Source organism: Mauremys mutica, chromosome 3 (genome assembly GCF_020497125.1).
Source record: "Mauremys mutica isolate MM-2020 ecotype Southern chromosome 3, ASM2049712v1, whole genome shotgun sequence".
Lineage (NCBI taxonomy): Eukaryota > Metazoa > Chordata > Testudines > Geoemydidae > Mauremys > Mauremys mutica.
The window spans coordinates 86,015,677-86,041,120 of NC_059074.1; the positions used below are offsets into that span (position 1 = coordinate 86,015,677).

General features: G+C 42.3%; 1 protein-coding gene across 4 annotated transcripts in view; it reads right to left on the reverse strand.

Annotated features, from left to right (window-relative positions):
• Positions 1-25,444, reverse strand: part of TRAF3IP2 (TRAF3 interacting protein 2) — a 40,975-nt gene that overhangs the window by 2,825 nt on the left and 12,706 nt on the right. For all 4 annotated transcript variants that reach the window (XM_045009771.1, XM_045009772.1, XM_045009770.1 and 1 more), the window contains 6 exons: positions 11,770-11,959; positions 8,856-9,049; positions 7,103-7,191; positions 5,302-5,370; positions 3,196-3,312; positions 1,945-2,019 (listed from right to left, as the gene is read on the reverse strand). In XM_045009771.1, the coding sequence (XP_044865706.1) occupies positions 1,945-2,019; positions 3,196-3,312; positions 5,302-5,370; positions 7,103-7,191; positions 8,856-9,049; positions 11,770-11,959 (734 nt within the window). The remainder of the gene's footprint in view (positions 1-1,944; positions 2,020-3,195; positions 3,313-5,301; positions 5,371-7,102; positions 7,192-8,855; positions 9,050-11,769; positions 11,960-25,444) is intronic.

The following is a 25,444-nucleotide window of genomic DNA, read 5'->3' on the forward strand; positions in this document are numbered from 1 at the left end:
TGGAAAATACACCTTCAGCTCAAAGTGTAGACATACCCTTAATCTCATTTTTTAAAATAATACTACAGTATTCTCTTAAATCTTTTTGAATTACTAAAATCTCAAATTCTGCATATATACTAGCTCTCAAAGACTGACAAAAGTTAGGATTAACTCTGCCTTATGGGTATGGGTAGAGCTTTAAAGGCTGTAGATAGATGGATAAATAGAAAGAAAACTCAAAGCAATATGCTGTCCTTGATCTGCCCAGAATTCCCACTAATGTCAACCAGGCCCTAAGCTTTGAAAATTTCTACAGCAGGTGTGGGAACGCCTTCATTCCCATGGTTTCACTTTTCTTTCCATTTGAAGAGAAATGCTACTTTGGAAACTTTATGATCTAAAGGTAAAATACTATAGCACCATTCATCCTGAAGGCTCCCAAATGCTTCATAAGCTAGAGTCAATTTTTCAAAACTTTGGTGCTTAAAAGTTAGGTGCCTACATCTATATTCAGGGACCTAAATAAATGATTTGTGTCCACAGATGCTGGCACACACATCTTCCACTGACATCCATGCTAGCTATAAGTTTCAGCATCCCTAAAAATCAAGCCTTTTATTTTGTTGCCTAAATATAGATTTAGGAGTCTAACATTAGGTAGCCAAGTAAATATAAAAGAATCCTTCCATCCACCACTGAAATAGAGAAACCACATGGATCTAATGTGTAGAACCCTGCGCGAAAAAAAAAGTATATCCGCAGATACGGATATGGATATCTGCGGATATAAATTGGTATCTGTGGAGCTGCAGGGCTCTACCGGAAACTGCAGTGGTGAAAGCAGCATGTCAGATTGCTGCTACCAAGAAGCAGTGCCCCGTGCTGGCAGCTCTTCCGGTGTGGCAGTACCACTCCCAGCCCCACCCACTGGGGCTCTGTGACCAGGCAAAGCTGCTGGTGAGCCTGGTGCCCACCCCAGTGGGTGGGGCTGGGGGGGAGTACAGCCACACAGGAGGAGCTGCTGGCAAGGGGCGCTAACTCTTGGGAGCGGCGGTCCGACATGCTGCTGCTTTTGCTGCTGTGGTTCCCGGTAGTGCCCTGCAGCTCTGCAGATAGCGATTTATATCTGTGCATATCTGCATCTGCGGATATAAATTTTGTATGCGCACAGAGCTCTACTAATGTGACAGCTGTTGACAAGCACAACAAAACTAAAGGATAAAACATTTTAGAACAAGAAGTGAAGATGAATACCATATCCATTTGTAATTTCATCAGGACAATGTAATTACCCATCTGGAACTTGGAAAGGACAATGTATTTGATATTTCTACTGTCGCAAAAATGTGAGGGAGGTCAGTAAGAATCACATGCGGGAAGGACTTTGATTTTACATCTTATTTCCCATTTTCAAATGAATCTTCAAAAATCAACAGTGAGGACAGGTGAAACTGCAGGTTTTGCAAAACCTTGTAGTTTGTCTGATGGGCCCACCACAGCTCACATGATGACCTATGATAACTTAGTATTTATAGTTTCTTTGATTTTACTTTCTTTAAAAAAATTGGAAAAACCTCAGGTCCCCATGATCATAAGTCTCTCCCATCAAACCCATTAGCATTATCTCGGGGTAAACTGGCAAAATAATAAGGTGTGAATATAAGAAGCTTGTTTGCCAGATAACTTATGTCAAAGTCAATTAAATTATTTTACTACTCAGGAGAATTTGATTCTGTTTTAGTTATTACACTTATTAAGACCAAATATATCATGTTAACATACTGATTAATACTATGGTATATGTTTTATTTGTACATAAAAATGAGGACCATTTGAGTAAAATATTGCTCAGGAAATTATTAACAAGCTCTTATAAAGCACCAAGAAAATGAGTCTTTTTATTCCATTTTGCACATTGACCAAAAATAATACATGATTAATTATATAACAATTTGTTTTTACCTTCTTAGCATTTGGGAAGAGCACAGGGATGAATCTAAAGTTCATGCTTCCTTGTTGGATAAATTCAATCTGCATCTAAAACAGAACAAATCTGACATTTAATTGAAAAGATTAATCTTATAAGTTAATTTTTCTGTACACATGTCCAGAGTCCTACACATATAGAACATTCACTGCTTATTCAAACTACTCTTCTGTTAAGATGTTTGACCTATGGGCTAGTCAACCTTCACTTCTAATTACACCAAGCACCATTTGTGGGGCATATTTATGTGACTTCTCTCTATACAGAAATAAGAGACACAGGAAAGGATTCTTCAGAGCTTTATTGGCTATTTGCCAGTTATCCAGAATCAAATAATTATATTTTTTGGTTGCACCGAGTAATCCTCTCAAATAAATCAAGAACTGCTTAAGTATGACTTGATAAGAAATGCTATTCAGTTTACAAAGTGGTGAAAGTGTTAATTTCAATATCTTCACAATTTGGGTCAATTCTGTGTCCTAGCAAGGATGCTAACTAAACCCCTGTCACATGTAGACTCGGGTTTAATCTAACTTAGGTTCTGATGGAAGTGGTGAGAACTGGAAGTGTTGCCAGGATACTGGGCTTAGCTCCCAAGTGGGGGATGGGTTACCTTTGTATTAGCTCGTTCTGGCTGATCAGCGGAGAGCTCTGGAGAGAACTATTTTGAGAAGTTTAAATAGGAGGTTAGTTGTGGCAATGTGAGGCCTATAAGGTTATGACATGAGCTCTACAGGGAGCTGACAAGGGAGGAAGAAACATCTAGGTTCACAAAAGTACACTGGTCTGATTCTCCTCCCCTGCCAGTCCTGTGCTTAGCTTCACAATTCCATGTCTCAGTCAGGTTTACCACTGACTGACAGAGCCCACAGCCAGCAGGGTGAATTACAGGGAGGAAGGTCAGACAGCATTATATCAGATCATGCTGGGGGGACATGGGAGACCACATAAAAGGTTTAAGATGATGAACTGGAATATCAAAAATTCTGATTTTATAAAACCATAAAAATATGGAAGAATGAGGCACACATGATTAAAAGGATGTTGTATTAATCTTGAACTGCATTTCCTAGCCAGTGATACTGGGTACAGGATACTGACTAGATGGGAGGCATTAATTTGAGCACCACAAAGAAAACAAAGAACATGTATTTGGAGAAAGATTTGCTTTTAAGAGGAAATGATGCAGATTCCTTTTAAAATGGCAAACGCGTGCCCTCACTTACCATCCTGTGGATGTATTTAGTATGTAAGCCATGCTCATCCCTGTCCAGCTGGGATTCAGCCCCTTCAACATCCTGTTTGTATTTTGGACTGATTGCAATGATTATCATCACCATCTTCTGTTAGGGAGAAAAGCACTCATATGAAATTGTGAAATGCACTATGTTTCATAGAGGCTGCTTGGAAACCTGCCAGTTTGTATTTTAAGTGGTCTTGATGTTCTTGGCAAATATCAGAGGATCTCATTCATTCTGGCAAGTGGAATACTGTGAAACTCATCCACACTCTTTCCTCTCTCTTTCTTGCAATTGCTACTTTTACATATAAAACACCTAAATGTCAAGGGATAAGATCAACAGATATTAGTATTGACCAATTTATAGTTGAAACCACATTAATAAAAAGTAACTTATGTGTAATATAGTTATGCCCAGATTTTCAAAAGTGCACATGCTACTACAGTTGTCACTGGGGTCCACACCAGGAACCTTCAGTACCAAAAGTACAGTCCCCTGTCACCTACCGCTTGAGCTCCTTTAACTGGGAGAAAGTAGAATAGTGTATAGTTGTTGGGGCCAGATACTACAAGGATTCATGGTAACTTGCACTGGACCAACATATTACATATGTGCTTTTTCACATGCCTGGCTTGCATGCACACACTGCCAGATGTGTGCACACATGTTGGGGATTGGCATGTACCTATGCACACACAAAATATCAGACAGATACTCTGTGAAAGAAAGAATGAGTCCAAGAAATCCAATGCATGAAGCTGTGCACCAAATGATAGAAATTAATGCGGTGCTTTCTACTCTGTCAGTGGGTATCTCTGTTTTTGTTTAATACAATGATTTGGCTTGATCCCAACAGGGACTGAGTACCCAGAACTCCCATGAACTTCAGAAGAAGTTGTAGATGCTGAGGACTCTCAATATCAGGCCCTTAAGTTGTAGCATTAGTGTCTTGGCTTTGAAGCAAGCTGCACTTTAGTTTACCTTTACACAGCACATTTACGCATAAAGGCCCCAGCTTCCCAAAGTGCTTTACAGACATAGTAATATACAAACTATATACGGGGAATAGGATCACTGCATTCCCCACTGAAATGCAGCTGCCTTTGGGATGAAACACAGTAATTGCCTTAACCATGCTTAGAAACACTATACAGTAATTTAGGGCAGTATGTGAGGAACAACATATCCAATTGAAACTTCAGACAGAACTTAACTACCAGAGTTTGAGTTTGGCTGAAATGCCACAGTTAACACCCCAGCTTGTAGAGAAAGAGCTTTGGGATATTTAACAAACAGAAGGAATCGAGATTTTGGTTTTATGTTTCATTACATGCCTCTTTTGCTTGTTTTAGTCTAGAACAGGATGAGAGTACAATCATTTTATTTTAAATCACAAATCCTAAATTAAGCTATTGACCTATATGTGTTCTATCAATGGAAAACAAATCACAAGTGGATTGGCTATGGGAGATTTAATGTTCCCCAAAGCTAAGATAGATTAAAAGCAAAGCAGGGCAAAACAACTTCATGCAAATACCCATCTAGCTACTTGTGTTGTGGATCTATTGTTGTACAAAAATGCAGCATCATATTTCACGTTCTCTTGTAGAAGCAATGCTGCACCAAATACCCCCAGGTTGGGGACAATGAGGGCACAGGCAGGGAGTGCATGCTCAGGAGTCTGGAGCAGGAAAGTTGGAAAGGTTCTTGGGGAAGGAGGGTTGACCACTGGCAGCAGGCAGGCAGATAGAGAGATCAAATCAATGAGCCTTGAGGGGAGGGAGAATGTCATGCTAGGCCTGAGGGGACAGACAAGGAGAAAACTTGTGATGTGGGGAGAGGCAGAAATGGATGAAAAACTTGGTGGAGTGTGGTGGGGGCAAAAAGAACTGAGGAAAAAGCAACACATTTACTATGCTCACTCCACTGTTTAATGAAGACAAACTCGTTCTCAGAGCTGTACGTTCAGTGTAGGTGTGCACACTTCACATTTTGGTTCTGGTCCCTCACTACTAATATCAACTTTAAGAATTTTCCTTGTGCCATCTCTGTGGGAAAATATCTAGACAAGATTAGATTGTCTTTACGTACATCACCTAGGTAGCGTTCCATCCATTTAATGATGTCAATGCCTCGTACTGTGTCCTCAAATATATCAATCTGTAAGAGAAGGAGAGCTGGAGATTATTACTTCCCCATTGTTTAGCTGCAGGTCCTGAGGGTTGTGAAGATGGGACAGGGACAGGAGAATTTCTTGGAACATTTGTAAAAAGTTTACCAAACAAATTTTAAAGTCAAATAGTGTACTTAAAGATTCAGAGTCTTAAGTGTTCACTATTCCTACACGAAAGACAGATTAGTATTTACATATCAAAATCATTGCCTTTTTTTTTTACTTTAACGTAGCTACTTATTACGTGTTTTCAGAAAGTCCCAATCAAAGACAGTTATAGTTCAAACCAGAGTGAAACTCCACACAAATTGATGACACTATCCAAAAGTGCTAGTCGGGGCTGAAAATTTAAATCGTGGTTTTGAGAATATTCCTGAAGTGCCTAGTCTGTTCCTCCACTTCTGTGGCTTCTGAATCTCCCATTTACTACTCCCACCCCAACTCTTCAAAACCAAACACACACAACACTCTCTCACCCACAGCACACCCCAACCCAAAACAAAACTTGCCATTATTTCCCTAAGTTGGCATCATTGCAAAGAATACATGAATGTATGTCCAAGACTATTTATCAGAAAAGATCCACAGCTTTCTTCCTGCAAAATTTCACAATGAATATCTGAGCTTGGCTCCACACTGCGCTGATCAGCAAGGCTATTGCTATTAGAAGCAGCAATCCAGGCTACAAAGAGTGCCGAAGGGCAGGGGGCTTCATTGTAATGAGTATGATCAGCCTCAATCAGCTCTCTGCAAGGTTCATGCGCTCCATAAATTGACAGTCTATGACACTGGCTAATGAAGTTCATTTTAACAATTCCAAGGTTTTGGTAGTCTCTGTTTTTCTCTTCTTTAAAAATAATGAGTGAATATATTTGGGTACCTGCTTTGATACCATTTTTCTACATTTGTTACTCTGTCTCCAGAGGTGATATCAACAGTCTTCATATTAATTGGTCATATTTAGAATCAAACTACTATAAATAAGCATAGCTTGAGCCTCTGGGAAAAGGCTTTGATTCAACAAAGCAAGCAAGCACATGCTTAACTTCCATTAAGTCCTATTAAGCTTAAAGTTAGCCATGCATTTAAGTGCTTTCCTGAATTGGGGCCAAAGAGAATCAGACAGCTTATGTACTTGAAATAAGAAAAAATGAGTCAAAATTGGCTTCTATGGATATCAAGTCCTGGAACCTTTGTGGATGATGCTTGCAGAGGTGAGAATTGTGTTAAAGAAAACCCATGAACAGTTAAATGAAAATCTGGATGGCATGTAGGATTGACGGTGGAACACAGAGCCTTTCACACCTCTAGGTCATTGGCTTGAATCCTCCCTAGATATGTAGTGACCAAAAGATCTCACTATCTTATGGTTGTTTCAGTAACCGATGTGAAATATCTGGTGGTTTTTGGTCTTTGTCTGATTTCTAGTGCACAGATGTCCACATCCAAAAAAACATCTACAAAATTAGCTGTCTCTGCAAAGAGGCCATGGTTTGGACTGAACGAACATGAAAACATGAAATTCACTTTTAAAAAGTAAACAAATGAAAATGTGGATAATCTAATCTAAACTTTTCATCTAAAACCCATTTCTCTTTTACCATTCCCCGAATCTACAACATTTAGTGATGCATAGAAAAACATACACCTCTCTGTTTAAAAAAAAATCTCTCTTTTCTCCTTTATCTGAAAATCATTCTTTCCAGAAGGAATACTCACTGCAGTTTGAAATCCATTTACAAGCAGAAAGTTCACAAATTTCATGACCTCCATAGCTGCATCCACAGAATAGGTTATAAAAACCTTACCTAAGAGAGACATTCATATAAATAAGTGATGAGTCAAAACAGATGATTCAAAGAAAAGGAGACAGTTTCATAACTTTACTTGCTCAGTTGTGAAGTCAGTGAGAGGGGGCTGTGCCTTGTACATTTGACCACTGTGACCAATTAAAGAGTCAGAGAATCATAAATTTTGAGGCCAGAAGAGACTATTATGATACTCTGATCTAACCTCCTGCAATAACACTGGCTATAGGATTTCACCCAGTAATTCCTGCATCAAGGCCATAACTACTGGTTGAGCTAGAGCATATCCAAAAGTGATATTGATAGTCTAATTCAGCCCTCAGGCACAATGACATAATGGCTGTAATATGGGATTTTGAAGGTAGATATAAAGATATAAAGTGGTGAAAAATGTAAAGCTCCTACTGAGATGTGGAAGGATCTCACCAGAAATATGTATCACCTGTCAATCAATCAACACAACGTTTAAAAGGACACTGACCGTTTAAAATCCTAACTTTTCCTTGTAAGAGACATTGGAAGACCATTACAGCACTATTTATAAAAAGTGGTATTGTTCTTTTTATTCATAGCCCTGGCTCAGGGTTGGTGTGGCGTTTACCACTTCAGCAGGAGTGCTGGGAGGCACAATACAGCTTCTGTGCCACTCCTTTAGAGAGTGCATTGTGCACTCCCCTGTGTGGGCTGCATTAATTCATTCAGAGTGGGGATTGAGACCATGGTCTGACTGCCTTTCTCCCTGCTTGGGGTAGATAGCACCGCACCAGTGTGCCAACCTCTCAGCCTTAAATACCTCCATAGGAGCTTAGCCATAATCTGGTCCTAAGTACTGTGAGATAAATAGGATGACAGGATTCAAGGATTTGTGTGGCTCTTGTGCAGGAAACAGATTCTCTAGAAATGCTCTGAATTGTATCTACTGCACTGAACTGTCAGGGATTAGAGAACTGAGTAGATTTTTTAAATCTCTATGATTCTTTTAGGAAGTGTTTGGTGATTTCAATTCCAACCCCAGATACACACAAACTGGGAAAACTCCAATATATATATAATGCCGTATAAGAGATGATCATGATCAAGTCAGCCAGTTTTAGGCCTCAGTCCCCCATCTGTAAGATGTGGATAATAGCACTAATACTAAGTAACATTATTATTAATTATTATTATTATAAGGGTTTGCTTTTAGAAACAGGTGAAGATTCTGAAGGAGGAGGTGATTCTCATTTTTTCCTTAACTGATCCAACCATCACTACAGAACAGTCTCTATGCTCTGATTGCTATTATTTCATTATTGAGAACTATAGTGCCTCCTGCCTCACAGGGACATCTATTTTAGCAAGAAATCAGCTGGCCCATGAAAATAATGGAAAAAGTGCTTGTTTATTTTCTAAAAAACATAATGTCAAGTAATTAATGAGAATTATGTTAATTTGTTTCCAGTTCCAAGGGAATAATTTGTTAAACCAAACACAAACACATTCAGGACCTCATGACATTTAGTGCAAAAAGTCTAGTTCATGTTAAGTGTTCTTTCTTTGTTGTCTTTGTGTTCTTCTTTTTGTTTACATTTTTTGTCGCTAAGCATGTAAAGCTGACAGGCTGATGATCACAGACAGCTTTTGAAATAATAAAACCTGACAGAAGAAAATTGCTAACAACTTACGTAACTCTTCTGGCAAATTGCTTGTTCTCAGAGTTCCCCTGGCTGCAGGATTACTAAGAGGTCTTGGGACAGCAGCTGGGGGCACAAAATTGTTAACCTGAGGTCCGAAGTCAGAAGTACACCGGTAAGCATCACCTTGGGCACTTGCCGTGGGTGGCAGCCCTCCATTGGGTACCTGGTTGTATAACTGGTTTCTAGAAGGAAAAACAAATGGTGATTTCTTATATATATACACACACGCAAACATAAAATTTGAGTTATTTTAAAGACAAACAAATGATTTGTTTTAATAGCAAAGAGAGACTTGGCTTATCAAATATTTACCAAATAAGAACCTAGGACTGAAAATCTGAATTTAAGAGAGATTTTGAAGAGTCACCACTGGCTCAGCTTTTCCTCAGATCTATTTGGGTGTCTGGATATGCGTTTCCATTGATACTTCTTGGCTGGAAGTCTACCACCTTGATGTAGTTTATTGCAAAGGAAGCACTGACCATAGCAGGTGAATGTAAGAGAAAGGCTGGATCCTTTCATACTTGAAAGCAGCTAATTTGTAAATAAAGGAAGCAAAAAGTATTTTTGGATGGGAAGGGGTAAACTTTCCAAATGGTGCTGGTCTGTGCATACCGTTCTATACATGTGAATATTTGACCATCAAAGTGGCACCTATACAGGGCCAGTGCTTCCATTAGGCAGGTGCCAGGATTTGGGGGGGCGGCATTTTACACGCTCCCCACGGGGCATGCGGGAGCTTCGGGTTCCGCTCCCGTTGCACCACCGAAGAAGAACCCTCCGCCGACGTGCCGCAGAAAACAGCGGCAGGCAATTAAGCTACCGCCGACGTTTCGGCAATGACTGCCGCTGTCGCCTGCGGCATTTCAGTGGAGGGTCCTTCTTCAAAATGCCGCTCCCCCCCTCGAATTCTGCCTAGGGCACCAGAAACCCTGGCGCCTTTCCTGCACCTATATAGTCTATAGCCACTACCTAGAAGATGATATGTGAAAACTCTTAGGCCTCAGGGACTCAGATGGAGTCTGACCAGAGACATTGGCTTAAAGAGGAGAATCAAAGTCTGAGGTACCCAAACTACAACTCCCATGAGACACCGTGATAGCATTTCCAAACTGAAATATTTTGGTTATGGACCAAAGATCAAAATTGTGAAAAAAAATTGTATGTGACCAGTTATAGTGGATACGATTGAGGTTTTTCATGTTAGACACTTGCATTCTGGGGCTGCAGTAACCTTGTATAATGTTTCTAACTAGTTATTTTTTAAAAAAGAGGGGTAAGGAGAGAGTTTTCAGCAGCTGTGTTCTTGGCTGGGGTTTATGGCCTTAGAACACACTCTCTCTCTCTCTCTCTCTCTCTCTCATTTTTTCCCCCTTGTCCCTGGATGTGAATGACAACATTCTGGCTACAACATATTTTTTGTTGTCAAATTAAAACTTGGTGGATTTGCTTTGGCACCCATTTTCTGTTATGGGTAAAAAGTTATAAGATACTCTATAGATAATCACTATCAATGTATAATTTCCATTCTAGGAATTAGTGCAAAGGAGCAGCGATGTGGCCAAAAGATGTTTTGGATTTATTGCAAAAAGGGTACAAAGGAAAATGATACACACTCCATAAAAAGTCAGTCACAAAAACTCCTATTTTCCACAGCTGCTTGTAAACTTTCCAGAACTTCAAATTGACAAATAAATGCCAAAAGTTATCACCCATTTTTAAAATTTGACTGAAACTCTCTCAAAGACACTAGATATTCACCATTCTTTCCACTGACAAGCTGAAAATCTCTAATGCAAACTTAATTTGCTACTGCATTTCACTTTGCTAATTATTGCTCCTAATTCTCTGAAGGCAGAGAATGCTATGTAGCCACCACCCAGGACTCCAGAGTTCTGTTGCTAGTTCAATTTCTTGCCACAGCCAAGCCACATAGCTGAATATTTTCAAAAATGAATGCCTAAAGTTAACCCACCTTAATTCTTACTTCAGCACTAAACTAAAAGTGACCTGATTTTCAAAGATGCTGAGTGCCTGCAGCTCACACTGAAGGTAACTTTAGGCAATCAAGTTTGAAAAAAATTCTACCTCATGTTCCCTATCTCTTAAGTGAGAATAGCGCATTATATAGCACAATGGGGTCCTGGTCCATGACTAGGGCCCCCTAGGAGCTCTAGTAGTAGTAATAATAATAATAACAATAACAATTACAATAATAATAATAATACTAATAATAAATAATAATGACAATGTGAAGCCTAATGAATGAATGTTTGCAAAGTTCTATGAGATCCTCAGATGAAAAGTGCTAGACATTCTATGTTTTATTATGTCATGAATGTCCATGTTTTATTAAGTCCATGAACATGCTGGAAGTGTTAATTTAGATAGCTATCAGAATTAAACAAGATTTTCTCTCTTTTCCTCTGAGCTACGGAAGAGATAAGGATGAACTTATTTGTTGCAAATCACTGAGGAATTCAAGGCTGGCATATCATAAAACTGGAGGCTAAAGAATGTAACCTCACTGATCTTTGTTCATAAACGGGGGCGGAGGGGAAGAGTTCTGAAGTTTCAACTAAGATATTTCCTACTCCTCTTCTTTTTAATCTTCAAGTATTTACACTTATGCACCCGTCAGAGTGGAGCAGACACTGGAATAATACTTCAGATAACTGGCTTTGAAGTTCTGGTACCACACAGAGCCTGTATTTTGCTCTGTCCGAGGCCCCGTTGCATGGGAGATAGCAAATAAACTTAACAAATCTCCAAACCAACCTTTCCATACACATGCCAACAAGAAACACTAACATTACAGGCTTTACAAATACTGGTTCCAAACGCCAACAAAACTGCTCTAGAATTTTCAAAGTTTGTGTCCCAATTCTCAAAGTATACTTACGGAAATCGTGGGCGTACCGCAGAGGAGCATTCTCTTTGTGGAACTCTTTCTCCATTGCATTTAGGAGCATGAGGATTTGAATAGTTATGGATTACTTGCTGGGCAGGATGGATGACTCTCATGCAAGGTCCAGGAACAGGAGGCAGTGGTTGCGAGGGATGTGCAAAATGTTGGTAGGGAGTCCTACCATCTAAGAAATTAATAAAATAAACACAAGGATCTAATCAATTTACTTTTGACTAACTGGAAGTTTTCATATTTCAAACACAACCTGCTTCATTTCTAGGAAAGCTCTAGCAGCTTGTAAATTATATAGTGCCATCAGTAGCAGGTTTAAGAACCATTTTACAGGAGAAAGTTCCATGCTTGAACAAACAATGGGGTTCAGCTTTCCACGGTGGGTTGGAATGTTGACAGTTAAATAGTGAGAGTTGGGTCTTCATCCATATTTAACATGCTTGACTTTTTTTGGGCTATAACCTGAGAAATGAATAATCTGAACAGTCTCATGAAAGCAGAATAAAAATCCTGGAACAAATCAGTTTTCAACACTAAGGCTAAACAGACTGAAATTATTGTAAATGAAAAGAGAAAAATTATCTTTCATTTTGTTAGTTCATTCTGAATGAATTTGCTGTCTGTCTAACAGTAACCTCTTAAGGCTTTGAGGCTGGTTCTATTGCTATCCTAAAGGAAGGTAACATGACAATCCTTGCTAAAATAACTTTGCAAAAATGCTATTTTTTTGATGTGCCCATCATAGTACCTATTAATTATTATTATTAGTATTACGATAATTGATTAGGGGGCTGGAGCACATGACTTATGAGGAGAGGCTGAGGGAACTGACATTGTTTAGCCTGCAGAAGAGAAGAATGAGGGGGGATTTGATAGCTGCTTTCAACTACCTGAAAGGGGGTTCCAAAGAGGATGGATCTAGACTGTTCTCAGTGGTAGAAGATGACAGAACAAGGAGTAATGGTCTCAAGTTGCAGAGGGGGAGGTTTAGGTTGGACATTAGGAAAAACTTTTTCACTAGTAGGGTGGTGAAGAACTGGAATGGGTTACCTAGGGAGGTGGTGGAATCTCCTTTCTTAGAGGTTTTTAAGGTCAGGCTTGACAAAGCCCTGGCTGGGATGATTTAGTTGGGTTTGGTCCTGCTTTGAGCAGGGGGTTGGACTAGATGACCTCCTGAGGTCCCTTCCAACCCTGAGATTCTATGATTCTATGATAGCACCTAGTCATAGACCAGGAGTCCATTGTGCTAGGCGCTGTACAAAAACAAAACAAAAAGATGGTTCCTGCCTCACAGAGCTTACAATTTAAGTATAAGACAGAAGACAATGGGTGGATACAGACACAAGGCGGAGTACAAGGAGACAATCGATAGGTTACTGTGCACTGAGAACACAGCCTAACTGTTCTCAAGTTTTTTGTGGGCACCACAGAACAGAAGAGGTTTTAATAAGGGATCTGAAGGAGGACGGTAAGTTAATTCCATAAACATCTGCAAAATTATTGCCTTCTAACACATTACATGTGCAGCTGTACAAGCAGTAGATCACAACAAGAGTGGGGGCACAGATGAAGGCCTCTCATTAGAAAGCGCTGCCATCCAACCTTCACTGGAGGTGATCTACACAGCCACTCAAGTTTTCATTTTTCAGTTGTGACATTAAGACTTTAGATTTTATTTTTATTGTATTTTGGGGGTCTCCAAACTTTGTTGTTCACTTTCTGTGCTGGGGCTGAATGACAATCAGCAGAGCAGGGCACAGCAAAGAAGCACTCAGGCAGCTGATAGCAAAGGCAATGAATGCCAGGACACTGCACTACTGTGTGTCATTCCATAGTCTTTCCTCTTTAAGGGTCTGCTGGGCAGGTATAGCTGGGCAGAGGGGACCACAGACCTAACTGGCGTGGGGAAACTGAACCAAGGCTGTACATTTGAAGAGCTGTGTTGTTGCTGATAAACAGGAAGTAGCTTCTAATGAGTTGCAAGAGGAACAGATGGGGAAAGAGACTTTCCTTTCAGCATCCCATGTCAGGTTCGTTGCCAGGAATGGCTCTCTGGCCCAGTGGTGGCACTGGCAGCCACATGCCCTCACTCAACTCATCTCTAGACTTTCACACGTGTAATGGCTGTTTGGTATATGCAAAGTATACTTTAGGCATAAGCTGAAATAGAAAGCAATGGAAGCAATTTGCATCATGGGCAGGGGAAACTGAGACCACTGCTTCAATCTCTGTTTGTGGACTCCCTAAGATGACACTGCATCAGTTCCCTGTCAGAAGGTAACTATCAGGACTGGAAAATTATTTTTTTTACTAAATTAAAGCTTAAATTATTCAGAAGCAGATGGGACAGGAGTGAAGTGCTAGAGATGTTGCCAACTCTTGCTATTTTATCATGATTCTTGTGGTATTTGGTGTTTTTTTAAAAAACCCATATCATGGAGACATATTATAACATGACAATCTCAGTTTTCATTAAAAAATTAAAGTTTCCAGCCATTGTGCTCACAGAGAAAAGCTTAAAAATGTGACCCAAAAGGCTCAATCACCAGAGGCAAATAAAAAGAACCCAATATTTACAATTTTTAAACTCTTGTGATTTTTAATCCAAACTCGTGATTTTGTAGTGTTTGGGGTGGGCAATACTATGCTAGTAGGTCATATTGGCTCAAACTGACAATTGGACCCTTGTTTGAAACATATTTGGAGTTCTGTGGGAGATTTGTCTATAAATACGAGATTAAAACCCACAAGTAATTTGTGTGTTTATTAATAAAAGTACTTGATGTTCTTTACATTAGTTCTCTTTTTATTTACATTTGTTTAGTTTAGAACTACACGCTATTTAGAGTCACTATTTCAGTGTCACAAAGCTAAATACCCTTTATTTTTTCAGCAACTAAATAATGAATGCTCATATTGCCTCTCATGATAAGCTCAAGGTAACTTCCTTCCGTAGTAAAATGTTAACAGCAACAAAAAACATGGTTATAAACAATTCCCATTTATGGTATTGCCTATTCCAGATGTTAAAAAAGCCAAGGCCCCAAATATCATGAGAAGAGCTTAAAAACAGTGACATTTTTAGACAATGTTTTTGTTTGCCTTCTGGGATTTGAGCCTTTAGCGTACAAAGGAATCATGCTTTCAAGCTTTTCTTTTCAGCCAAGAGGGCTAGACACTTAAAAAACAACAACAGTTATTGTAAGACTTCTGATAAAATTATGAGAGTTGGCAACATTCTATTTATTTGTACCACAGTGGGTCTCCCCCTACCCCGCCGCCCTCTTAGCTGTGTCACTGCTGGGTATGGTTTGAAAAAGCCTGGGGGAATGCAAAATGAAAGTAAACATGTTTTGGGGGATGTTGCTTGTAGCCAGCTCTAGGGGGATAGGCACTGCTGGATGAGGGATTGGGCTGGCTTAAAGGATTTTAAGACAACACTGACTCACTTCTTTCATTTGGATATTCCTGATACTATAATAAATGGAGATTACTTACCTGTAACACAGAGGACAATCACTTGAAGAAGAAATAGAGGTTACTTACCTGTAACTGGAGGTTCTTCAAGGGGTGTGATCCCTATCTGGATATTCCATATGTGGGACACACGCATGTACCTGCATCCAGATTTTTTTTTTTGTGTGCAAGCGGTGTCCTTTGGCCTGCACGTGTGCCACTGCTCACCTTGTGCTCTGAACTGAGGGCATAAAAGGTGGTGAGGGCCGATGCCTCTCCAGTTTCCCATTCATACCTCAGTTAAAACAGTCCGCAGCAGAGGGCAGCTAGTGGAATTTAGATAGGGACTGCACATCTCGAAGAACCTCCAGTTACAGGTAAGTAACCTCTATTTCTTCTGCAAGTGATTATCCCTCCGTGTATTCCACACGTGGGAGACTAACAATCAGTAGTCAGACTGCAGGTTGGTGCAAGGATCCAAAAGCGATAACTAACTGTAGTACTGCTGTCCTCACAGCTGGATCAGAGTGTAATGTCTCAGGTATGAAGAGAGTTCCAAATAGCTGCCCTACATAACTCTAGGAGAGGTACATCTCTCAGTTATGCAGCTGAAGTCACTTACTCTCTAGTGGAATGAACCCTTCCCCCCCCCCGGAGGGGGAATATGAGCTAGTTGGTAACTGTGACTCCGTGCATCCCTGTATTCACACCCTGCACACTATTGTAATCATCTTTGTATAAAATATGCTGTGTGAGGTATCATTTGTATTTTAAAGAATCCTTATTGAGGTTGCAGGAACAAACCATCCTGATGTGTAGAAAGAATAGTAAATATGACAGGCAACCAGCTTGGCTTAACAGTGAAATCCTTGCTGATCTTAAACGCAAAAAAGAAGCTTACAAGAAGTGGAAGCTTGGACAAATGACCAGGGAGGAGTATAAAAGTATTGCTCAGGCATGCGGGAGTGAAATCAGGAAGGCCAAATCACACTTGGAGTTGCAGCTAGCAAGGGATGTTAAGAGTAACAAGAAGGGTTTCTACAGGTATGTTAGCAATAAGGAGGAGGTCAAGGAAAGTGTGGGACCCTTACTGAATGAGGGAGGCAACCTAGTGACAGAGGATGTGGAAAAAGCTAATGTACTCAATGCTTTTTTTTGCCTCTGTCTTCACGAAGAAGGTCAGCTCCCAGACTATGGCACTGGGCAGCACAGCATGGGGAGGAGGTGACCAGCTCTCTGTGGAGAAAGAAGTGGTTAAGGACTATTTAGAAAAGCTGGACAAGCACAAGTCCATGGGGCCGGATGCGCTGCATCCGAGGGTGCTAAAGGAGTTGGCGGATGTGATTGCAGAGCCATTGGCCATTATGTTTGAAAACTCATGGAGATTGGGGGGGGTCCCGCATGACTAGAAAAAGGCTAATGTGGTGCCCATCTTTAAAAAAGGGAAGGAGGAGGACCCAGGGAACTACAGGCCAGTCAGCCTCACCTCAGTCCCTGGAAAAATCATGGAGCAGGTCCTCAAGGAATCAATTTTGAAGCACTTCGAGGAGAGGAAAGTGATCAGGAACAGCCAGCATGGATTCACCAAGGGCAAGTCATGCCTCACTAATCTAATTACCTTCTATGATGAGATAACTGGCTCTGTGGATGAGGGGAAAGCAGTGGACGTGTTATTCCTTGACTTTAGCAAAGCTTTTGATACGGTCTCCCACAGTATTCTTGCCAGCAAGTTAAAGAAGTATGGGCTAGATGAATGGACTATAAGGTGAATAGAAAGCTGGCTAGATCATCGGGCTTAATGGGTAGTGATCAATGGCTCCATGTCCAGCTGGCAGCCAGTGTGCCCCAAGAGTCGGTCCTAGGGTCGGTTTTGTTCAATATCTTCATTAATGATCTGGAGGATGCCATGGATTGTACCCTGAGCAAGTTCACAGATGACACTAAACTGGGAGGCGCGGTAGATATGCTGGAGGGTAAGGATAGGATACAGAGGGACCTAGACAAATTAGAGAATTGGGTTCAACAAGGACAAGTGCAGAGTCCTGCACTTAGGACAGAAGAATCCCATGCACTGCTACAGACTAGGGACCAAGTGGCTAGGCAGCAGTTCTGCAGAAAAGGACCTAGGGGTTACAGTGGACGAGAAGCTGGATATGAGTCAAAAGTGTGCCCTTGTTGCCAGGGGCGGCTCTATAAATTACGGCGCCCCAAGCAGGGCGGCGCGCTTCGCCGCCCTTCCCTGGTCCCGCGGCCGGGGCAGAAGTGTCTGCGGTGGGTGCGCTGGTTCGCGGCTCCAGTGGAGCATCCGCAGGCATGCCTGCGGGAGCTCCGTCCGAGCCGCGGGACCAGCGCGCCCGCCGCAGTCATGCCTGCGGGAGCTCAAGTGGAGCCGCGGGAAGAGGGGACCCTCCGCAGTCATGCCTGCGGCAGGTCCGCTTGTCCCGGGCTCCGGTGGACCTCCCGCAGGCATGACTGCGGAAGGTCCGCCGGAGCCAAATGCCGCCCTGCCCTGACAATGCTGCCCCACGCGCCTGCTTGGCGCGCTGGGGTCTGGAGCTGGCCCTGCTTGTTGCAAAGGCATTTTGGACTGTATAAGTAGGAGCATTGCCAGCAGATCAAGGGACATGATCATCCCCCTCTATTCGGCATTGGTGAGGCCTCATCTGGAGTACTGTGTCCAGTTTTGGGCCCCACACTACAAGAAGAATATGGAAAAATTAGAAAGAGTTCAGTGGAGGGCAACAAAAATGATTAGGGGGCTGGAGCACATGACTTATGAGGAGACGGTGAGGGAACTGGGATTATTGAGTCTGCAGAAGAAAAGAATGAGGGGGGATTTGATAGCTGCTTTCAACTACCTGCATGGGGGTTCCAAAGGGGATGGATATAGACTGTTCTCAAAGGTAGCAGATGACAGAACAAGGAGTAATGGTCTCAAGTTGCAGAGGGGGAGGTTTAGGTTGGATATTAGGAAAAAACTTTTTCACTAGTAGGGTGGTGAAGAACTGGAATGGGTTACCTAGGGAGGTGGTGGAATCTCCTTCCTTAGAGGTTTTTAAGGTCAGGCTTGACAAAGCCCTGGCTGGGATGATTTAGTTGGGGATTGGTCCTGCTTTGAGTAGGGGGTTGGACTAGATGACCTCCTGAGGTCCCTTCCAACCCTGATATTCTATGATTTTATGATTTGAAAACTAACTCCTCACTGGTCAATAATATCATGGTGAAATGTGTGTAGCTATGTAATATGTGAATTTATAACATAAGCTAAAATTATGACTGAGATGTGTTTATCAGACAAGTTTGGGGAGGGGATAAACCTGTTTTTCAGAGACAAAGGACAAGCTAATGCCTATAACCAGATGTCATCATAGCTGATTGGCAATCACTGGTCAAGTGGCCATTCTATGGCAGTGAAGCGGGGCAGAAAAAGATCGAGCCATATTTTAGTAAGCAATACTTTGGATCTTCTTTCACCACAAGAATCCATGTCTCCATCCTCACAGAAGGAAGGAAATTTATCTAGGGGTAACCCTCAGGAAAAAGCATTTCAAAGGGTGACTGGACTATAAAAGTCAGAGACAAAAACACCCCAGAAATTCTCTCTCTTTCTCTCCTTATCTCCCTTTCACCTAAAATGACAAAGGAACCAGCCTTTGGACTTTGGGAAGGGTTCTGATCTGAGAATTTGGTCAGCCCTGTTGCTGGGATTGTGTGATAAGGATTTTACTTGAACCAAATCTGGTTTGTTACATTTTAGTTATTAGAAAGTGTTTTATCTTTATTTCTCTTGTAACCATTTCTGACTTGTAATTGTACTCACTTAAAATCTCTCTTTTTGTAGTTAGATTTATTTGTTTTATTCTTTAAACACGGCATTGGATTAGTTTTGATTAAACTGAATTGTTTTGGTAACTTCAATTAAAGTAGCAAACTATTGTATATTGACCCCTTACAGGGGCAACAGAACTTTAATATCTGCACTGTCCAGTAGAGGGCTGGACAGCGCAGAATGCATGTTTTTGGGAAGTTTTGGGGCTGGCTGTGTGTTGGGGTCACCCTGCAGGTAGTAACCAAGGCTCCTGGAAGCCAGAGAGTGGCTGGTGTGTTGTTGATCAGAGCTTCTGGGCCAGCTTCTGGTAGCTATACACAGACACTGAAGGCATGGTCTGCATGCTATGTGCCTGTTTGTGAGTGGCTCACTTGGGCTCTACAACAGCAAAACATTGTGAGGCACCAAAGCTGCAGGGCAAGTGGTGACAACCCCTCACTGGTCTGGATTGCACTCTGGAATGTGATAGTATCAAAGGGTAATACAACAAAAGATCCATTTTGAAAAGCTCTGTCAATATAGCTTGACCCCTTGACCTCTGATATGGAAACAAATAGCTTAGGTGTCTCTCAACATCCTTCGTTACTTGTAGATAAAAGGTCAAAGCCCTTCAGATATCTAGAGAATGCATCCATCTCTCTTCATTTGAGGTATGCAGTTTTTTGGGGGAAAAATGGTAGATGGATTACCAGACATATAAAACTCGGAAACTAATTTAGGAACGAATCTAGGGTGTGATCATAACAAGATCTTTTCTTTACAGAAGGTAGCATATGGTGAGTCTGACTCTTCTGGCTGACATTATGGCTAGTAGAAATGCCCCCTTCACAGACAGATGCATGTGGCTGGAGGCTTAAAAGGGGGATTGGTGAATGACGATGAAATAAAATTGAGGTATGAACTTCACCAATGGTGGAAAGGATCTGAGACTCCCCATCAGAAATCTAGTTGTAACGGATGAGTAAATATTGTATGGTTATCCACCGGAAAGTACTGATCGCTGCTAAATGCACTCGCAGGGAACTGAGCATGAGACCAAAGACTAAAGGGTAAGTAGATGCTCTAAGATAGCAGGGATACCAGCAGATTCTGGAAACAAGTTGCATTGGTAAGCCCAAGGGGAGAGAAACTTCCATTTTGCTAAGTAACGGCATCTTGTAGACTCTTTTCTACCTTGGTTATGCATGGATTGCACCCTTTTAGAATGAGTGATCTCTTTCTGATGCCCATCTAAGTACCAGGCCCTGAGATGTAGCAGTTCCAAACTGAGGCAGTGAACCTGCCCATGTGCTGTGTTAGAAGGTGGGGCAATGTGGGGATTTTCATGGGTGGGTGAACTGAGACCTTCAGCAGATCTTGTGCTACCAATGGGATGGGAAGGAAAGCATATACCAGGTGATTCTTCCATAACACCAGTAGAGTATCTCCCATCAAGTCCTTGCCCAGGGCTACTCTGAATAGTACCAAGGAAGTTTCCTGTTCTCCCACAAGGCAAAAAAGTCACAGGATGGCATTTCCCATTGGGCAAGATGTCATTGCAAACTGAATTATGACTCTTCCATTTGTGATTTGCAGAAATATGTCTTCTCAGGCAGTCCGCTAGGGCAGTGGCTCTCAACCTTTCCAGAATACTGTACCCCTTTCAGGAGTCTAATTTGTCTTGTGTACCCCAAGTTTCACCCCACTTAAAAACTATTTGCTTACAAAATCAGACAGAAAAATACAGAAGTGTCACAGCACACTATTACTGAAAAATTGCTGACTCAAGTATATTTGAGCCTGTTTTTCACTCGTGAACCTTGTCTAAAGCCCAAACCCAGGCAGCAGGGCTGAAGCGTGTAACTTAGCCTCACTGAGCTCCCTGTGGCGTGTTACCCCGGGTAATTACCCTGCTTGCCACTCCTTAATGCTGGCATTTGTGACATGCCCTAAACCCATCCCTTGATCCCCCTGCAACCGCCAGGTTGAGAAACACTGTCTAAATGAGTGGAGTACTCCCTGGAAGATCTCTGAGTACCCCAGGGCTAAATGTACCCCTGGTTGAGAACCACTGCACTAGGGAGTTTTGCACCTCTGGTAAATATGCTGCTGATAGGGTTATGCCATGGCTGATGCACCAATTCCAGAGGGTAATTGTCTCTATGCACAGCGGGAGAGATCTCATTCCTCCATGCTTGTTTGTATAAAATACCATTGTCACTTTGACCTTCTTTGGACATCGGGGTTGGATGAGTGGGAGGAAGATGTCACAGGCTTGACAGACTATCTGGAGTTCTAGTAAATTGATATGCATTCTGGACTCCTGTAGAGGCCAGATGTCTTGTGCCATATGGTCACCCATGTGAGCATCCCAGCCCAAGAGGCTGTCAGTAACAGTAGTTGCCTCAGGAGTTAGTGTCCCAATCTGAACTATCTCTGGTTTTGTCCACTAGACAAGAGTGTCTAAAACTTTGCTGTAGTGTCACTTTGCCGTTTATGTTGTCCTTCTCTGGTGAGTATATGGAGAGAAGCCAGGCTTGTAGGCAGCAAAGATGAAGCCTGGTGAACAGTGTCACATGTGTGGATGAGACCACGTGACCAAGGAGGAAAAGGCAAGTTCTGTCTGAAATCCTGGGTCTGATAGTGACCTGATGTATGAAATTGTGCATAACCTGAACCCTTTGAGAGATAGCTAAGCTCTTGGTGTAGTTGAGTCTAATGTCACCCCTATAAAGTTTATGAATCTTATGGGGGTCAATGTGGATTTTCTGTGATTGACACAGACACCCAGAGAAGGCAGAAGGCTGAGTATAACACTGGTTGCCACTGGATTTCCTCATAGGAACTGCCCATCAGAAGTCAGTGGTCGAGGCAAGGCAAGACTGTAAATTCTTCTCTTCTCATCCACTACTGAAAAAAGCTTTGTAAAAATCCAGGGAGCTGTAGCTAGAACAAAGGAGAGGACTCTCTGAATTGGTAATGATCTGCATTGGAGAAGGACCTGAGGAACCTCCTATGGGCTATATGGATGTCTGCGTGAAAATATGCATCTTTCATATCGAGAGCCATGACCCAGGTGTCCTTTTCTAATGAGGGAATTATTGGTGCCAAGGATTTTGTGCAGAATTTTAGTTTTCAAATGAGCCCATTCAGACTGCTTCCAACTGAGAATCGGCCTCCATCTCTCATTCTTCTTGGGGATGAAGAAGTAAGGGGAATAGAATCCCTTCTTTTGATGTTGAGCTGGAAGCTTTTCTATGGCTTCCTTGAAGAGAAGGGAGTTCTAGAATAGAATATCCTCATGAGAGTGGTCCCTGAACAGGAACTGGGAAAGGGGTCTGTATGTACGAGGTACCAGACACTCAATTAGATAGCCACCCCAAATAGTTTCTAATACCTATTTGTCTCCAGGGATCTTAGGGATCTCCAGTTTTTGGCAAATTGAGTAAGCTGGCCTCCGAATATCAAAGGAGGGGAATGAGTACCATCAAAAGAAACTCTTCGCTTGGGGTTAGAGTGTGATGTGGCAGTGAATGTTGCAGAGGCTGGGTTCTTGGGTCTATAAACCTCCTGTCTCTTGTGTGGTGGCTCCTGAGGACAGATCTTGGGTGGTACTCTGCAGCTCTCTAGGGAAATCTGGGATTGTAACCACAAGTATCTACTCATAACAATGGCCATTATCAGAGGAAGTAGCCTTTGGGTGCTGTTGCTTGGACTGCTCTATAGACACCTGCACCACCAAAGAGTTAAGTGGTAGGTGAGAGGACAAAAACTCTCCTCTTTGGGTGGAACAAGGCAATACTTCTTGGCCTTCTTAGGGGTGGGAGCACAAGAAGCAGGAGTGTGCCAAACTACTTTTACTGGGTCCATGAAGGCCTTGTTGATGGGGAGGACAACTTGACTGGCTGCATAATGTCTAGTAAACTGAGCTGAGGCTCCTGGACTTCCTCAAGCTGAATCTGTAGCTCTGGAACCACCCTGTGCATGAGCTTGTGTTATTGTTTAAAGTTGTCTGGGGGAGATGGAGTAACCCCCTCTCCAGTGAAGATGACAAGATTGCTCCCGGGATTGTTGGAATTGGTGCATCTGGCTCATTTTCCCCTTTCGAATATTCTGACAGGACCGGTTGCGGGTGTCTGGGCAATGGCAAATAGGACTCCTGCACTGATTCTTGGTATCTAGGGTAGGATTTTCGCTGTCTCCAATATTGACAGTAGGATGGATCAACTGGCAGAAGAGGACCCCATGGCATAGGATACCCCAGAACCCCAATCTTCTCGGACTCTTGTCTCATGCTACCTCTGCCTGATGCAGCAGAGACTCCTGCAGGGCCTCAGAATCATCAGAAAAGAAAAAACTTATCTCCAGTGGAACTGACAGTACCGATGGTCGTGCCTCAAGGTGGGATGGGAGAACAACTCTGCCTCACCAGAATTATCTTCCTCTGGTGTCCTGGAATAGAGATGGTCCTGAAGGAAGGGGTGAATGCGGATAGGGAAGAGCAAAGATGCTCTCTGGGGAGATGTAAGTCTCTGATTGCCCACTGGCAGAGCCATTGGAACCGGAGTCTCCCTGGTTACTGTGGTGGTTGGCTCCCTCCACGGCCATGTTGCTACTGGTACTGCATCAGCTCTAGAAGTGGATGAGAGCACCAAGAACTCTTTATTCTGACCCTCCACCATCAGAGCAGATGTTGGAACTGTCAGATCTGTACCTTTGTGTACCTTTTTCTCCTGTCAAAAAGATTTACTTGGGCCTAAATCCTGAGCACCTACGTGCATTGGCTCTCCTGACTTTGTTGGGGTCAGGGAGGAATCTTTTCTCTTTGAGACCATTTTAGATGAGGATAAGATCACTTATCCTATGTCTATGGGAGTCCCATTTGCTCTCCTCTGAGCCCTTCTCCTTAGGCTTACCAGTCTTAGCCTCTGTTCCCGAGCTCATGCTCAGAGGGGTGCTGCCCTCTTGGTAAGACTGATGTAGAGTGGGGGGTTGCCCCTAGCTTGTATCTGATTGGGGCTTCATTGCCTTCTTTGTGAAAAATGCTTTTTGAGTCTCAGGTCCAGACCCTTACAAGTTCTGGGGGAAAAGAGCAGCAAATGCTGCACTTGGCAGAAATATGAGCCTCCCCCAGGCAGTAGAGGTAACACCGATGTTCATTGCTCGCTGAAAAGTAGTGAGGGCAGGAAACACAGTCTTTGAACTCCAGGACCCAGGGTGTAACTCCAGACTTCTTGGGGGGAGAAGTCCCCTGGGAGGTGGGGGGGAAGGGAAGAAAGTGGGGGAAAACACTATCTAACTATACTATGTTTACTATACTATAAGAACTACTACAACTATTAAAACTAACTATATAAGATATCTTACAGCAATGATACAGTAAAAAAGGAACTGAGGACGCCAAAACTTCCAATTGAGTCACACAGCGACAAGACAGAGCTGGAGACGTGTCAGCCTGCACCACCTTTTATAACCCCAGTTTGGAACATGAGGAGATCTATGGCACATGTGTGGGCCAATGGACACTGCCTGCAAAAAATTCTGGACTTGTGCACATGCGTATGCCATATGTGGAATACACATAGGAACCACCATTCAAAGAAGAAACATTACTTATCACAAACACAGTGGAATCACATATCCATGGTTTCTGACATCAAGTGCATCATATAATGAATATGTAAAGTAACAGGCCTTGGGCGAATAGCTTTGCTGAGAGGATTTCTTTGACATCAAAAGCAGTTTTACTGTTCTTTCATGAATGGCAGATAGCAGGTGCTCAGGGCTAGATTACAGCCTGTGAACACAATACAGTATATTGTTATTGTCTAGAAAATACATAATAGAATGCAGTAAGTGCAAAGCCTTATTGTGGGCTGTGATTGCCCAATAATCATTTGAAATTTAGAAAGCTGTCAGGAGATGATTTATGCTGCACTGTGCATGTAACAGGAGGACCACGGTTGCCAGCTTGTTGGTCCTGACCAAATCCATTCCAGCCATTTGATGTTTGTCATTTGGATGTGATTGAAATATTGCTTTGATTTCTCTGTGTGGATCCTCCCCTAGTTCACATTTTAAAACAAACTGTACCCGATCTGTTAGTGTACAGCTGCACACAATGTGTGTGTGTGGAGGAGGTAGAGAGGGACAGAGGGAAGAAGCAAGGGGATATTATGAATTTAGCTCTTCTTCTCCAGAAAATTAAGTGATGCAAGGAGGAGAGAAATGACCAGAACATAAAACAGCAGCAAGGAAGCTGGAACACAAAATGCACGACTGGGAAAGAATAACTTCTCTACAGTAGCACCACCTGTGTTCTGCTGAGTGAACTTTGAGGCCTAGGACTGATTTATTTGAACTGAAGGTTCTGCCTTAGCGAATTCACTGACA